General features: G+C 49.7%; 2 protein-coding genes across 9 annotated transcripts in view; one reads left to right on the top strand and one right to left on the bottom strand.

The window, feature by feature from the left end:
- LOC118229578 (transducin-like enhancer protein 1) overlaps positions 1–13,998 on the bottom strand; it is a 539,102-nt gene that overhangs the window by 419,927 nt on the left and 105,177 nt on the right. The gene's annotated exons all lie outside the window — the stretch shown is intronic.
- LOC118229598 (guanine nucleotide-binding protein subunit alpha-11) overlaps positions 2,174–13,998 on the top strand; it is a 31,784-nt gene continuing 19,959 nt past the window's right edge. The window contains exon 1 of one of the 2 annotated variants that reach the window (XM_035421702.1): positions 2,174–3,282. In XM_035421702.1, the coding sequence (XP_035277593.1) occupies positions 3,147–3,282 (136 nt within the window). In that variant the 5' untranslated portion in view covers positions 2,174–3,146. The remainder of the gene's footprint in view (positions 3,283–13,998) is intronic. The other variant, XM_035421701.1, reaches the window with a different exon arrangement.

The following is a 13,998-nucleotide window of genomic DNA, read 5'->3' as shown; positions in this document are numbered from 1 at the left end:
TAAATTATTTTGGACAGTACTTTTGAGCTCAAAATTAAACCAATTTCTTAAAACTAATGTAACTTATTGTTCAGAGTGTCTAGTAATAATGACAATGTACAACGGTGCAAAATGTGAGTCTTTGTCAGCGTAGTGAACAGACCCCTGCTGTGCCCGTTTTACTGGCAGTGTAGTTGCTTGAAACAGAGCGTTGCCTGTCATACCAGGTTCCAGTACGCTACCAGTCTAGACTAAAAAAAGAAGTTCCAATTTTCATCCGTCCGCAAAACTTCACCTGCATGCTTTCTTTCAAAAAAAAAAAAAATTTTGGACGGTGCTTTTAAGCTCAAATTTAAACCGATTTCTTAAAAGTAATGTCGTTTATTGTTCAGAATGTCTAGTAATAATGACAATGTACAATGGTGCAAAATGTGAGTGGTGAAATGGGTTACACACACAGGATACAGTGTTGACGAGTCTCCCCCAACCACCTCACGTTTCCCCGTGCATACAAAACGATCAAAGCAAAACACCAATTAATCAAATAAAGACACAATCATGGCTAAACGGTATAGATCAGTGATCCTGCTTGCACTACCTCTGTGAGCACATCACACTGGGTTAACCTTTGGCTGGGTGCTGAGTCATATTTTGGGGTCTGTTTGAATGGGAACTTTCACAGTTCACAAATATATCTGATGAATGTTTTTCTTCTTGCTCATAAACCTACTTCTAGTAATGAATATTGAAGTCGGCTTTTGTTGTGCTTATGAGCAACAGCGGACACATTACAAATAGGTTTTGTATATGTTGGGGTCATCAGCATTTAATGACTACCCTTATTGGAAGTTAGTGGTACAAATCAAAGGAAAGGGATCAAAGAATATCTGAGCGATCTGGAATATGTTGGTCAAATACCCAAACTGGGTCGGTTGGACTAATGCATAACAGATACCTTACAGCTGTTTGGCGTAAAACCCATCTAACCACATAACGACCAATTACTTAAAGTCACCATAAAATTAAAAAGTATACCTATATATGGTTTCAACGTATGTGACATGAATCATGAGGACAGTTAAGATGTTCAATCTTTGAAGCACAATTGTGTGTGTGTGTTTTGTTTTTGTCATAAACGTTACCGTAATTTGAACATGAAAAGGAGATGACATCGCTATTACCAAGATCTTTTCATTGGTCACATTAAACACTCGTGTTTAGTTTATATTACGTTCACGCAGCTTAGCCATCAGAACACAACACATTATAATCTTTAACTTATGTTACAGTACTTGTTTTTCGTGTAGCCAACCAAAACGTTACTAGGTTGTGCTTGTACACAATATGTTACATATACGGACTGAATTAAATGTAGCATACCATGAGTATTATGTAGTTACTTCCCACACTCGCACATATGAACACAATTTCGTCCATTGGCTAAGCACATTATCTAGTTCCTCATCACATTTGGCACGGAAACGGGCTTGTTTGGATAATAGCCCAGACGTGTTTTATTGTACACCATAAAGATGGTGTGATAACCAGTCACTCGACAGAAATAATGACAAAATGCCACTTAGAGACGTCCTGTTCCTTGAACGAGGTCGATTTTTCACTAGCGTATCTCCATTTTGTATTGCCATTGCCGGTTACGAGAAAAACATTTCAATGCTGATGTTAGGTGCAGCGTTGCCTGAATATATCCACATTCTGACATGAAAATAAGATTTTCAATACTGTTCGATTACATCTGATGACTGTCAACAAAGCGAGGTAGCTAGATTAATGGGATTTACTCTGACGTTAAATTTCGCTCGCTAAGGTACACAATCAGTGAACCAGATAACTTGAGTAAGGTAAGCAACGAATGAAATGAATACTAGCATACACATTGAAGATGTCATTTCTAATCACTGGCTTATCCATTGTCAGCAAACCCTAATCTATGCTATTCAGTTCTTCTCCCAAAGTCTGTCGCCACTGTAAAAATTGAATGACACGCCCCTGCAAGAGTTTGATCTAAATACTTTCTCGACCAAACTTGATTTATCTTAAGAATACGCCTCCACACCGACCACATGTCCCGCCTCTCCCGTTCCGATTTGCCGTGATCCGTCATGGCCGTGCCTTAATTTACTCCCTTTCCGTCGGTCACTTATGTTGCCTAGTATCGCCTACATCATGTTAGTGTGCACCATATACCCCTGTTTTCTGTTCAATATCTTACCGGGGGCTGACGGAGCAGGGATCATTAGTTAGCTGGAAAAAAGGAAAAAGGGGCGTAAAATCGCATGGAAAGATAAGACCCCCGTCCACTGTAAAGATTTTTTTTTGTAAATACAGAAAACTGAAATCATTGCCCCTAAAATGTTGACATTTTGGCAGCTAGCTAGCTATTAAATATTATATATTTAGCTAGCTAGCTATCTGCTAGCTAGCCACCTAACGTCGTGCGCTACTTATATCACCAACACTAGCTAGCTATCGTAGCTATTTTATTAAAGAGAGGGGCGTATTTTTTCCTCAATGTATTGTCATTTTCATCTTTTTAAGTGAGCGGCGGTGTTTTTCTTTTGCCAGCTAATGGGTACGCGTTTTACGGGGGCTCTTTGTTGCTAAGGCATTTCTGGGCTTGGTTCCGGGGGCGGCTTGCACAGAAACGGGCACGGATGTCGCGACAGCCCAGTTTGCTCCGTCGTCTGCTGGACCTGGACTCTTTTTGGTAAAGCGCACAAGACCGAAACTGCGGAGCATAAGGAGTGTCAGAGAAACTGCGAAAGAGAGGATATCGTTAGCCCAGGTTTTCCCTCCTGGCATATAAACGAATCGCCGAGGCAGCCAATTTGGGACTGAAGAAGGATAACAGGCATTGGGCCTCCCTCCGTCTACTCCGCCGCTGGAGCGCCACCCCTACCCTCTTCCTCCCCGGTCCTTGCGCGGGGGAAGTCGGATACCTCACGGTTAGAGGGAGCAACTTGAGAGCGAGGCCCCCCCCAAACCCCATCCCCCACTCCCTTCCAAACCTCTCACTTTTTCTAACCTCCCCCGATCTCCCCATATCCAAACCCGAGGGGTCGGGGAAACACCACGACGAACCGGAGACAGTTGTGGTGTTTTTTTTGGACTAAAGCCCCGTTAAAATCGGGCGTTTGAAAACAGAGGTGATGACTTTAGAGTCCATGATGGCTTGTTGCCTGAGCGAAGAGGCGAAGGAGTCGAAAAGAATCAACGCCGAAATCGACAAGCAGCTACGCCGCGACAAGCGAGACGCGAGGAGGGAGTTGAAACTGCTTCTACTCGGTAAGGTGCCATTCACACGCAAAGTTAATGATGGATTTTAATGCGTAAAATATATGCTTTTTGGTGGCCGTGTAACGGTGGATCGGCGACACACATATCGATTAACCAGCTCGATATTCACAGTGTAGCCACTGCTAGCTTGCTTGGTTAGTGCGTCTAATTTGACCGCTTAGCTGGTAGAGAGGGCCACGGGTGATGTTTCGAGGTGGGTTTTAAAAATACAGCTAGCTACGTAGGTAAGGTGTTGACTAGTTGCTCGAGACCGGCCTGGGGGGTTTGTTTCAACGAAATGACCAACATGTCAGCAAGCAATCTTGTAAGAGGGAAATTGCACCGTACCTTGCAATGTTTGCCAACCAGCTAGGTTGTTAGTTAGCTAGCTACAGATCTAGACGTGTGTTGCATGAGAGGATGAATCAGAATGGAATTCAGTGGTGTTATGCTATGTGCATCGTTGCAGTTTTTTTCCAGCCAACTAGCTTAAGTATTGTCGGTGATCGTTGTTTATTGTAGGGTTGTCGATGTCTTTGTCACCGTGGTTCGCTTGCAACATGTAGTTACACACGGCCCAGTAACTCACATGACATTCCCCTCTTTCTTTATTGAACTGATGGATACAGTGTAGTGATTGAAAAGCTCGGATCAGCGCGCAGCGTCAAACACGCACGCGGGAGAGGTGCCCCGATGCTCTCTAGCCGTCAGTGAACAGCGGCGTTTCCCGTGTTCCCAAGCTGATGACTGTGTTCGATTGAGGTGGTCGAATAACTTGCAGTCGAATATACTATGGGATTGAAGTCGGTGTCGTTCGTTTGTTCGTTCGGCCAGACACGGTACTATAGTGTATTGTTTTTGTTGTTTTATTTTGCTGCGATTTTCTGCTGTTATGGAACGTCGGGTAAAACTGGCATGAAGGGGTATGATTTTGACTGTTCTATCTGTTTCTGAGGCTGGGCAACAACATTTTTGTGACACTTCAATTTCTAGAAAGTCTGTATTGTAGTTAAACAAAATATCAAGTCATCCAGCACTGAAATGATTTGAGGAAATGGAAAGCAACATTTAAAAAAATAAAATAAATAATTCCAGTCCTAGGCTATGTGCCTTCAAGCAAATGGAGATGTGAATTTGGGCATCTGTGGCCTAGTTGGACTGACTCAAATCCTTGGCATATAAACATGCATCTCAGTGGTACTGCCGATAAGGTCTTTGCATTTGAGGGCAGTGTTTCTTCGTTCAGAAATCTTTCTGGAAGACAATGCAGCTGTCCTCTTAGCCAGCTGATTCACATTATCGTTGTTCCTGTTGTATGTCAGCCTCTTGATGAAGACTGCTGCATTTTGTGGATATTGTCCAATTTCACTTTCATTAATGAGCACGTAAGTGCTGCCAAGTGGTGGTTGTGTCTAGGAAAGCTTTCTATTTTATGCATTTTGTTTCCAGGGAATCTTTTTGTGATTCAGCACTATGTTATGATGTGCCTTGTCTGTTTAGTTTAGTTTTTTTGGCTGTCCAGTGTGACCCCTGGTTGAGTGCGGTCAGTACCTCCACACACACTGCAGTCAGTACCTTCACACACCCTGCGGTCAGTACCTTCACATGTACCGTGGTCAGTACCTCCACACACACTGCGGCCAGTACCTCCACACACACTGCGGTCAGTACCTCCACACACACTGCGGTCAGTACCTCCACATGCACCGTGGTCAGTACCTCCACACACCCTGCGGTCAGTACCTTCACATGCACCGTGGTCAGTACCTCCACACACCCTGTGGTCAGTACCTCCACATGCACCACGGTCAGTACCTCCACATGCACCACGGTCAGTACCTCCACACGCACCGCGGTCAGTACTTCCGCTTGTACTGCGGTCTGTACCTCCACACACACACTTAAGAGTCATTTCCTCCGTGCCCCCATAGGCAAATTAATTTCACCAGTTTTCATCCAGGTATATTCATGAGTTTTAAGATGTCCTGCCTGCTGACGCACTGGTAGGTGCAGGCAGTGGTTGTGGAAATGAAAGTGCCAGCTGCCATCTTGACGCATCCATACATTGAGAGTGCCAGTCAGTGATTGGTCTTGTACATATAACAGTAAATCATTGCCAAGTCCTTAGGCTTGAAGTGTGTGTGCCGAATATAAAAAGTCCACGAGCGTGTACAAGTCATCGATATCGCACATCAAACGGTCCCTGTGTGAAATAATCTTGGCCTTTTTGAACCAAGCAGAAATCTGTATGTGACGGGTGGAAATCTCCGGGCATTTTGGATGCGAAAATACACCCAGGCTGGGTGCAGAGTTTATCTGTTTTTAGACAAATGGGAAGAGCATCATCAGTGATCCAAGATGAGTACACCTCCATTTTGATGGTTAGAGACGGGGGTTGGGGGGGTGGGGGGGTGGGGGGGGGGGGTGGAAACTGTGCCGAGCTGTTAGCTAACAACCCGAAGGCTGATCTCAGGCCCGGGAGTTTGGTTTATTTTGGTCGGTTGAAAGCTGGGAGACGCGCACTGGAAACTGAACTCTGCTGGAGAGCCTCGCCGGAGAGCACAGAGCCAGCTTATACCTGCAGGAGGATGGTCTGGAAGCCAGAGAGAGAGGGAGTGGGAGAGAGAGAGAGATAGAGAGAGAGAGAGTTAGATTGTGAGTGAGAGAGAGAGAGAGAGAGGGTTAGAGTGAGTGAGAGAGAGAGGAGAGTGAGTTTGAAGAGAGAGAGAGAGAGAGAGTGAGGGAGAGCGAGCGAGAGAGAGGGTTAGAGTGAGTGAGAGAGAGAGGAGAGTGAGTTAGAAGAGAGAGAGAGAGAGTGAAAGTGAGTATGAGAGTGAGAGAGAGAGTGGGAGGGTGAGAGGGTGAGTGTGAGAGAGAGAGAGGGTGAGAGTGAGAGAGAGGGAGAGTGAGTTAGAATAGAGAGTGAAAGTGAGTGTGAGAGAGAGTGGGAGGGTGAGAGGGTGAGTGTGAGAGAGAGAGAGAGGGTGAGAGTAATTCTGAGTGGGTGTGTGAGAGAGAGAGAGAGGGTGAGTGTTGAGCATCAGTTGGGTACTGGGCCTGTCCCTCTGTGTTTGTGTGTGTGTGTTATGGGGCGTAAATACTTGCCTCTCATTGGCTGGTTCAAACTGGGCATTGCAGTTAGCGGACTGGGGCAAGGCAGCGGAAATGGGCTGTGCTCCGGTGAACGGAACTGTGGGTAATTTCTGGCTGACCGCTGACAGCCTGACCCTCGTCGTAGTGGGGGTTTCTCGTTATGGTGAAGCTCTGCTGCCTGGCTGCTGCTGCTCCCCGTGTGACTTGGGGAGTGGTGCGGGGGGGGGGGGGGGTTTATGTTTGAGCTTTGGGTTCATTACCGCCATGGGGTGGGGGGGTGGGGGGTGGGGGCGAACGTGCGAGTGCTTATCCCTCTGCCGCGCACGCTAAACCTGGATAAGCACGTTTTAGGCCAGATTAGCCCCAAATCCGTAATGGGCTTTATGGGCTTCTCGAAACGGGACGCCCCTGCCACCTCTGGAACCACCTGTCTGCTGGGCCCGCGATTCCCTGATATCGAGACGTTCCCGTGGCAACTCTGGGACTTCCCTGTAAATGATCAGTATGGAAAACATACGATAGATCACCTCTCGATGATCCGCGTATCGATGATACCGCCGTAACTGTGTAGTTCCATGAATCGGGCGCAATCGAAGTAACGTTGCGGTGCTGTCCCAGTTGCGAACTTGTAAGCGTGAGAACGAAGATTTCATAAGCATTCCTGTCTTTTTTTTATTGATAACTCACTGCTCGGGAGCTCATTGGACCACAAAGGCTTTTGGCGTATTAAAGTTTACGTTTGCCATTCGCCGTGAACGGCTGCAGTACCGAACGGTCTGTTCAGCGACGCCTGAGCGGGGTTATGGAGGTTTTACTGATTCCACACGCACGGCCATCGCGTGTGCTGGGACATGCGTTCGGCCGTTCGGCTGCTGACGGTGCCCAGCCCGTGCCCTCCCGCGGGCACGCTGGCGCGGGGCGAAGCAAAGGTCTTTGTCCCGTGACTTTCGCTTTGGTTTCTGGCCGACGGTGCGTTTTGAAAGGCGGCGGCCGGCCGGCAGGGCAGCGGACAGCACCTGAGTGACTCAACTCTCTGTCCCACAGCGCTCGCGCTTCTCAGCTCTGTCAGTCAGTGAGGGTTTCATATTGCTTTTGTTTTGTTTGTTTGTTTTTTTTACATGGGCCATGGATGCTTCTCATATAGCAGATATATTTTGCGGTCTGTGAGGAGGGTAAATCAGGCTGGCTCTGTACGTCTTGGACGTTTTCCTTTCAGTGTGTCTTTATAATTGGATCAAACTTTGCACCTGTTTTTTTGGGGTTTTTTTGGATAGTAATTGGAGCAGAATGTATTGTTATTGGTGGAACATTGTGGGCTGAAGAGAGAAGCACACCGCTAAATCTCCAGGTGGTCCCATTATGACATCACAATCAAGCTGCATCTCCTTAGGTTCTGGACATCCCATTATGACATCACAAGCAAGATGCATCTCATGTGATTGTGGCTGTGACCTCCCGCTGTGACATCACATTGAAGGCGCATCCCGTTGGATTGTGCCAACTGCCGGAGGACAGAGGAAGTGCAGGAGACCTGGGCCCGTGATGTCTGTGGAGGACTTGCAGGGGAGTTGAGGGAGGGCTGTTCAGTGTGCTGACGTGCCAGTGATGCATGTGCTTTGCAGTCTTATCCTGTGTGATGTCCCGATTTCTGTGAGCAGAGCCCCTCCTTCCCCCCCAAGCGAAGTGGCTTCTCTCCCCGCGTAAAAGGAACTGCTGTTCCTTTCGGAAGGAGAAAATGGAGGAGGCTTCGTTCTCGCCGTGCGATGGGGGTCGTTCGGGGCAGCGCGGTTCGCGGACAGGCAGATTTTGGCAGGAGGGCACGGATTCTGTGCCAGAGTCCTTCATGAGGCTTCCTGGTTGAGTGCACCCCTCTCCCCTGCGTTCCCCTACGCCCGTTTACGCCCCCCCCCCCCCCCCCCCCCCCTTTTTCGGACGGATGCGTTTTCCTGCCGTGCCTCGGACGCGTCCCCGTGTCCATATGTGGACATAGAGCGGGTCGGATCCCCAGGCCCTTCACCATTGACTCTACTTGGTCAAAACACAGCCTGGCTTATTGACTAAATCCCAATGAAGCCCCTGTCTGTGAAATTTTGGGTTGTTGGAGCACTGTTGGTGGTGGGGGGGGGGGGGGGGTACAGCACCTCGGCCCCCGGCCCCACTAAATCCGCTTTGAGTCCTGGGTCGTCGCCTGAATGAAGTTTGGGGGACATCTGGGGAGGGGTGCACCCCACGCCTCATCCCAAACACCAGTGGAACACTACGTGCCACACACACTATGATGGAACACTGATTGTCACATCATAAACCTTATAAAACTGACTGACATGTTGGTCACCAGTCGGCACCCTGAGCCGACCAGAGGAGGATGGGTTCTCCCCCCCTTGAGCCTGGTTCCTTCCAAGGTTTCTTCCCATCTGCCACAGGGAGTTTTTCCTTGCCACTGTTGCCTTAGGCTTGCTCCTGTGGGGGTTTAGGCCAGGGTTGTCTGTAAAGCGTATTGTGACAACTGCTGTAAAATACGCTATACAAATAAAATTTGATGATTTGATAAATTTGACGATTGTTACACACACTGTAATGGAATGGGATTGTGGTTGCATGTTCTGTACAGGAAGTGATTATTGAAGTCAAATTCTTGTGGCTCAGCCCAGCGGTGGGTGGGGGGGTGGGGGGGCAGAGGTAATAAAATGGCAGCGGCACTGTCCGACCCCACAGCTGCCCCATCACAGATTTTCGTCCCCTCCCTGAAGAGGAGGGGGGATTGTAGTATAATGAGTAAGGAACAGGTCTTGTAACCTAAAGGTCGCAGGTTCGATTCCCAGGTGGGACACTGCCGTTGTACCCTTGAGCAAGGTACTTAACCGGAATTGATTCAGTTCTTATATCCAGCTGTTTAAATGGATGCAATGTAAATGCTGTGTAAAAAGTTGTGTAAGTCGCTCTGGATAAGATGGTATGCTAGATGGATGTAATGTAATGTAATGTAATGGGGATCCAGAACTCGGTGTGGGCCTGAAGGGATAGCAGCAGTGGAAGGAGAGCATCAGTGCACCTCCTCAGGAGAAGAGAACTGCAGGAAAAACCTGACCGGACTGATGAAGCTTAGCGGTTCTGCGCATCAGTCAAACGTTCAACACACTGCAGAGTTCTGGAGGTTTTAGTTTTGTTGTGTGTGTGTTTCTGTGTGTGTGTGTGTATATGTTTGTTTGTGTACGTGTGCGTGTTTGTTTCTTCGTGTGTATGTGTATACGTGTGTGTTTGTTTCTTTGTGCGTATGTCTGTGTTAGTATTTTTAATTCCCTTTCACTGGTTTCTTCGCATTCCTTGGCATGGATGGTGACTCACTCTCGCTGATGTTGATCTCTCACTTTTAGCTGCTTTTATTTCTAAGCTTTTCCCCGCTTGCTGCTGTGTCGGGTAGTTTTGTTGCTGCTTTGTAGATTCTAGTCCTAAACGTAGGGTTGGGTTGGAGGGGCGTGGTCACGCTGGGCATTGTTTTTTCAGAGTGATACCCGTGCGTGGATGCGTGTGTCTTCTGGGCTGTGTTCAGCTGACACGTTATGTCATCGGAGTCCTGCGTTTTCATTGGCTGTTCACGTCACAAACATTATTGTGCAGCTGTCAGACTGGTGGACATGTCAAAATGGCTTTGGATGTTGGTGTCAGTTTGCATCAGAGTGCGGTGTGTGGGGATTGCGAGTTTGAATCCCGCAGGTGAGCCTGTTGCTGTGCCCCTGATGGCATCCCAGTGGTGGGAGTGGCTGACGTGTGTCTGTGTGATCACTCTGAGCCGTGGCAGTGGTGCGAAACGCGGAGTGATACACTGGCCATCTCTGTCGTGGGATCTTTAGATCCACACACACACACACACACACACACACACACACACACACATATGCATGCACATACCCGCACACGCACACACACACACACACACACACACCGTATGACAATCAGTGGGCTTTTGCTAATGATGATTTAGGGTCTTGGAGGTAGTCCTGTTCAGACCGGTTCCTCTAATTCTGAATGTTGCATTTTGAAGTGAATTTGCCACATTTGAGTTCCTTTCATGTAAAAGCAGAGTACTGTCAACGGGGTATTAAACTTCCCAATCTTTCCTGCTCCGCGCGCTCGTCATCGCGGTTCGTGTTGTTGGCTGGCCCGCCGCGGTTGCTAAGGGCCGGGGGGTTTCGTATCCGGAACGTCCCGTGTTTGGTTCCCGGGACGGGACGTGTGCCGTTGTGCCCCGGAGCGACGGGCCAAACCTGAATTTCTCCAAAAGTCAAACATCCGGCTGAGCCGTCCAGGGGCACGTCAGAAATGCAAACTATTCCGCCTTTCCCCGAGAGGGAGGCTGTCTGTGGAGCGTCTGTTCCACAGAGCGTCTGTACCACAGAGCGTCTGAACCACAGAGCGTCTGAACCACAGAGTGTCTGAACTGAACCACAGAGCTTCTGAACCACAGAGCTTCTGAACTGAACCACAGAGTGTCTGAGCTGAACCACAGAGCTTCTGAACCACAGAGCGTCTGAACTGAACCATAGAGCGTCTGAACCACAGAGCATCTGAACTGAACCGCAGAGCGTCTGAACTGGACCACAGAGCGTCTGAACCACAGAGCGTCTGTACCACAGAGCGTCTGAACTGAACCGCAGAGCGTCTGAACTGGACCACAGAGCGTCTGAACCACAGAGCGTCTGTACCACAGAGCATCTGAACTGAACCACAGAGCGTCTGAACTGAACCACAGAGCGTCTGAACCACAGAGCACCTGAACCACAGAGCGTCTGAACTGAACCATAAAGCGTCTGAACCACAGAGCATCTGAACTGAACCGCAGAGCGTCTGAACTGGACCACAGAGCGTCTGAACCACAGAGCGTCTGTACCACAGAGCGTCTGAACTGAACCGCAGAGCGTCTGAACTGGACCACAGAGCGTCTGAACCACAGAGCGTCTGAACCGCAGAGCTTCTGAACTGAACCACAGAGCACCTGAACCACAGAGTGTCTGAACCGCAGAGCTTCTGAACTGAACCACAGAGCTTCTGAACCACAGAGCACCTGAACCACAGAGCTTCTGAACCACAGAGCGTCTGAACTGAACCACAGAGCGTCTGAACCACAGAGTGTCTAAACCACAGAGCATCTGAACTGAACCGCAGAGCTTCTGAACCACAGAGTGTCTGAACTGAACCACAGAGCTTCTGAACCACAGAGTGTCTGAACTGAACCACAGAGTGTCTGAACTGAACCACAGAGCTTCTGAACCACAGAGTGTCTGACCGTTCCCTAGAGTATCCAGACTTTAGCGACCTGGAGCTTTTCTTTGTTGTTTTTTTCTTTTCTTCTTCTTCTTCTCTCCCCCTGTGTTGGTTTTGAGAGGCGGGGCGGTTTCGAAACGGGGGGGGGACGCGCGGTAAGCTGACGTTGACCGACAGCGGGGTTTTTTTTGGTGTGCTTCTGGGCTCTACGCGCTGTCATATGACCAGGCTGTGCGTGTGGCCCTCTGTTTTCCTGGAGGTCTGTTTTGACGGGCGTGTCTTCAGTCCCGCCCCCACGACCGCTACCCGCTGGATCTGCAGCGTCACCACACCCCACCGCACACCGCCGCTGCCACACGCACCCACGACTACTGCCAAACACGCACCCACCGCTACTGCCAAAAACGCACTCGCTGCCACTGCCAAAAATGCACCCGTCCCCTCTGTTCCAACTGTGTCCTAATCTGTGCTGTCCTTTCCCACCCGTGTCCTGACCTGTGCTCTCCTTTCCCACCTGTGTTCTAACCTGTGCTCTCCTTTCCCACCCGTGTCCTGACCTGTGCTCTCCTTTCCCACCTGTGTTCTAACCTGTGCTCTCCTTTCCCACCCGTGTCCTGACCTGTGCTCTCCTTTCCCACTTGTGTTCTAACCTGTGCTCTCCTTTCCCACCTGTGTTCTAACCTGTGCTCTCCTTTCCCACCTGTGTTCTTACCTGAGCTTTTTTTCCCCCCCACCTGTGTCCTAACCATAGACTGTAAAACGTTTAGCATTTAGCGAATGCTCTTATCCACTTATACAGCTGGATATATACTTAAGCAGTGCAGGTTAAATGCCTTGCTCAAGGGCACCACAGCAGTGTCTCTACCTGGGAATCGAACCTGTGACCTTTAGGTTACAAGACCAGCACCTTCCCCATTATGCTCCACAGGCTGGCAGGACACAGGCAGGCAGGACACAGTCTCCTGTCCCTGCCTGTGCTGTGGAGCTGCTCTGAGCTGCTGCAGGGCACAGCTTCTCTCACGCAGGTTCCGGAGGTTTCTGCTGGGGGGGAGGGGGGGCCGTGCCGCTCCCCGAGAGCCGGCCCACGCGCGGCCGACGCCCACTCACCAATTGCCGCCCCCCCCCCCCCCCCCCCCGGAGGCCCTCGCCGCGGGCGATGACACGCGCGCAACCGCCGGCCCGCGTGACCTTTGACCTCTCGCCCCTCCCGCTTGCCTCACTGATATGGGGAGGCAGATTGGCCCCGGCGCCTGCAGTGCACAACGCTTGCAGTTACTTCCAAAACCAGCGCTCTGCCAGTGCTCCCTTTTTTTTTTTTTTTTTTTTTTTTTTTTTTTTTTTAGGAGCGCTTGCTCCTGAAAATTGATGCGCGCTAACTGGGGGAAAAAATAATTTAGGAGCACGTCCACTAATTGGGGGTGCATTAGTGCGCTCCGAGATTTTTTCGACTCTTTTAACGTTAGCGGAAAAAAGGCTAGCGCAGAGGCCCGCGTGTGTGGCGTGTCTCGATGGCCGCTCTGGTGGAGGACAGGCGGAGCGAAGCTGAACCCGTTGCCCGAGTTCATCGGCGTGGCTGAAACCCTGCAGAAGAGATGACACACACGCGGATGAACTGAGATTAAGAGTTTTTAATTACGCGCCGGGCTTCGCGTGGAGCATGACGTGTGCGGGCGGTGCTCAGAGCAGGTAGCGAGAGGAATGCCTGCTGGAGGTAATCTTTCACGGTTAAAGACGACGTGCATCGGGAAAAAGACGAGCCGCTGTCTCTCAGAGGCTGATTTAAATCTCTCGGAAAACCTTTCTGATGCATTTCCTCCTCATTTTGTTCATAGGAAAAAAGGTGCTAATTGAAAACTGGGAAGGCTCGCTTCAGTTCATTGCTGGAAGTTAAGGACAGATTGCATCGGTTGAAGAAAGAAGCCTGCGTGTGTCTGTATTTGTGTGTGAGTGTGCGTGAGTGAGTGTGTGTCTCTTCTTCCTCTGCATTTGTTACCTGTGGTCACGGCCCCGCCCGTCCGAGCCAGCTGCGGTCCTCATGCTGTGGACTGGTCCTGGAACCTGAGAGAACGGCAGCGTTTTCGGTTCTGTACGGGTTACCTGGCAACGCACCAGAGGAACGTCGGCGTTCTCGGTTCCGTCCGGTGACCTGGAAACGCTTAATGTGAAAAGTTTAATGCGTGTCATGCACCGGCCCTCCGCCCGTGGCGACGCAGGAAATGGCCGCAGCTCTGTTTCCTGGGGTTTGAATTGCGCACACCTGCAGGAGGCCCATATAAGGAGTTCCTCTGGAGGAGTTTACCTGTGTAAGGAGTTCTGCTGGAGAAGTGCTAGGGTCTATTTTTCACACTCTCACTCGCACCTGCATGCTCA

This window comes from Anguilla anguilla, chromosome 6, assembly GCF_013347855.1.
Source record: "Anguilla anguilla isolate fAngAng1 chromosome 6, fAngAng1.pri, whole genome shotgun sequence".
NCBI lineage: Eukaryota > Metazoa > Chordata > Actinopteri > Anguilliformes > Anguillidae > Anguilla > Anguilla anguilla.
Note: the sequence above shows the minus strand (reverse complement) of the source record. Positions and strands in the feature narration are given on the sequence as shown.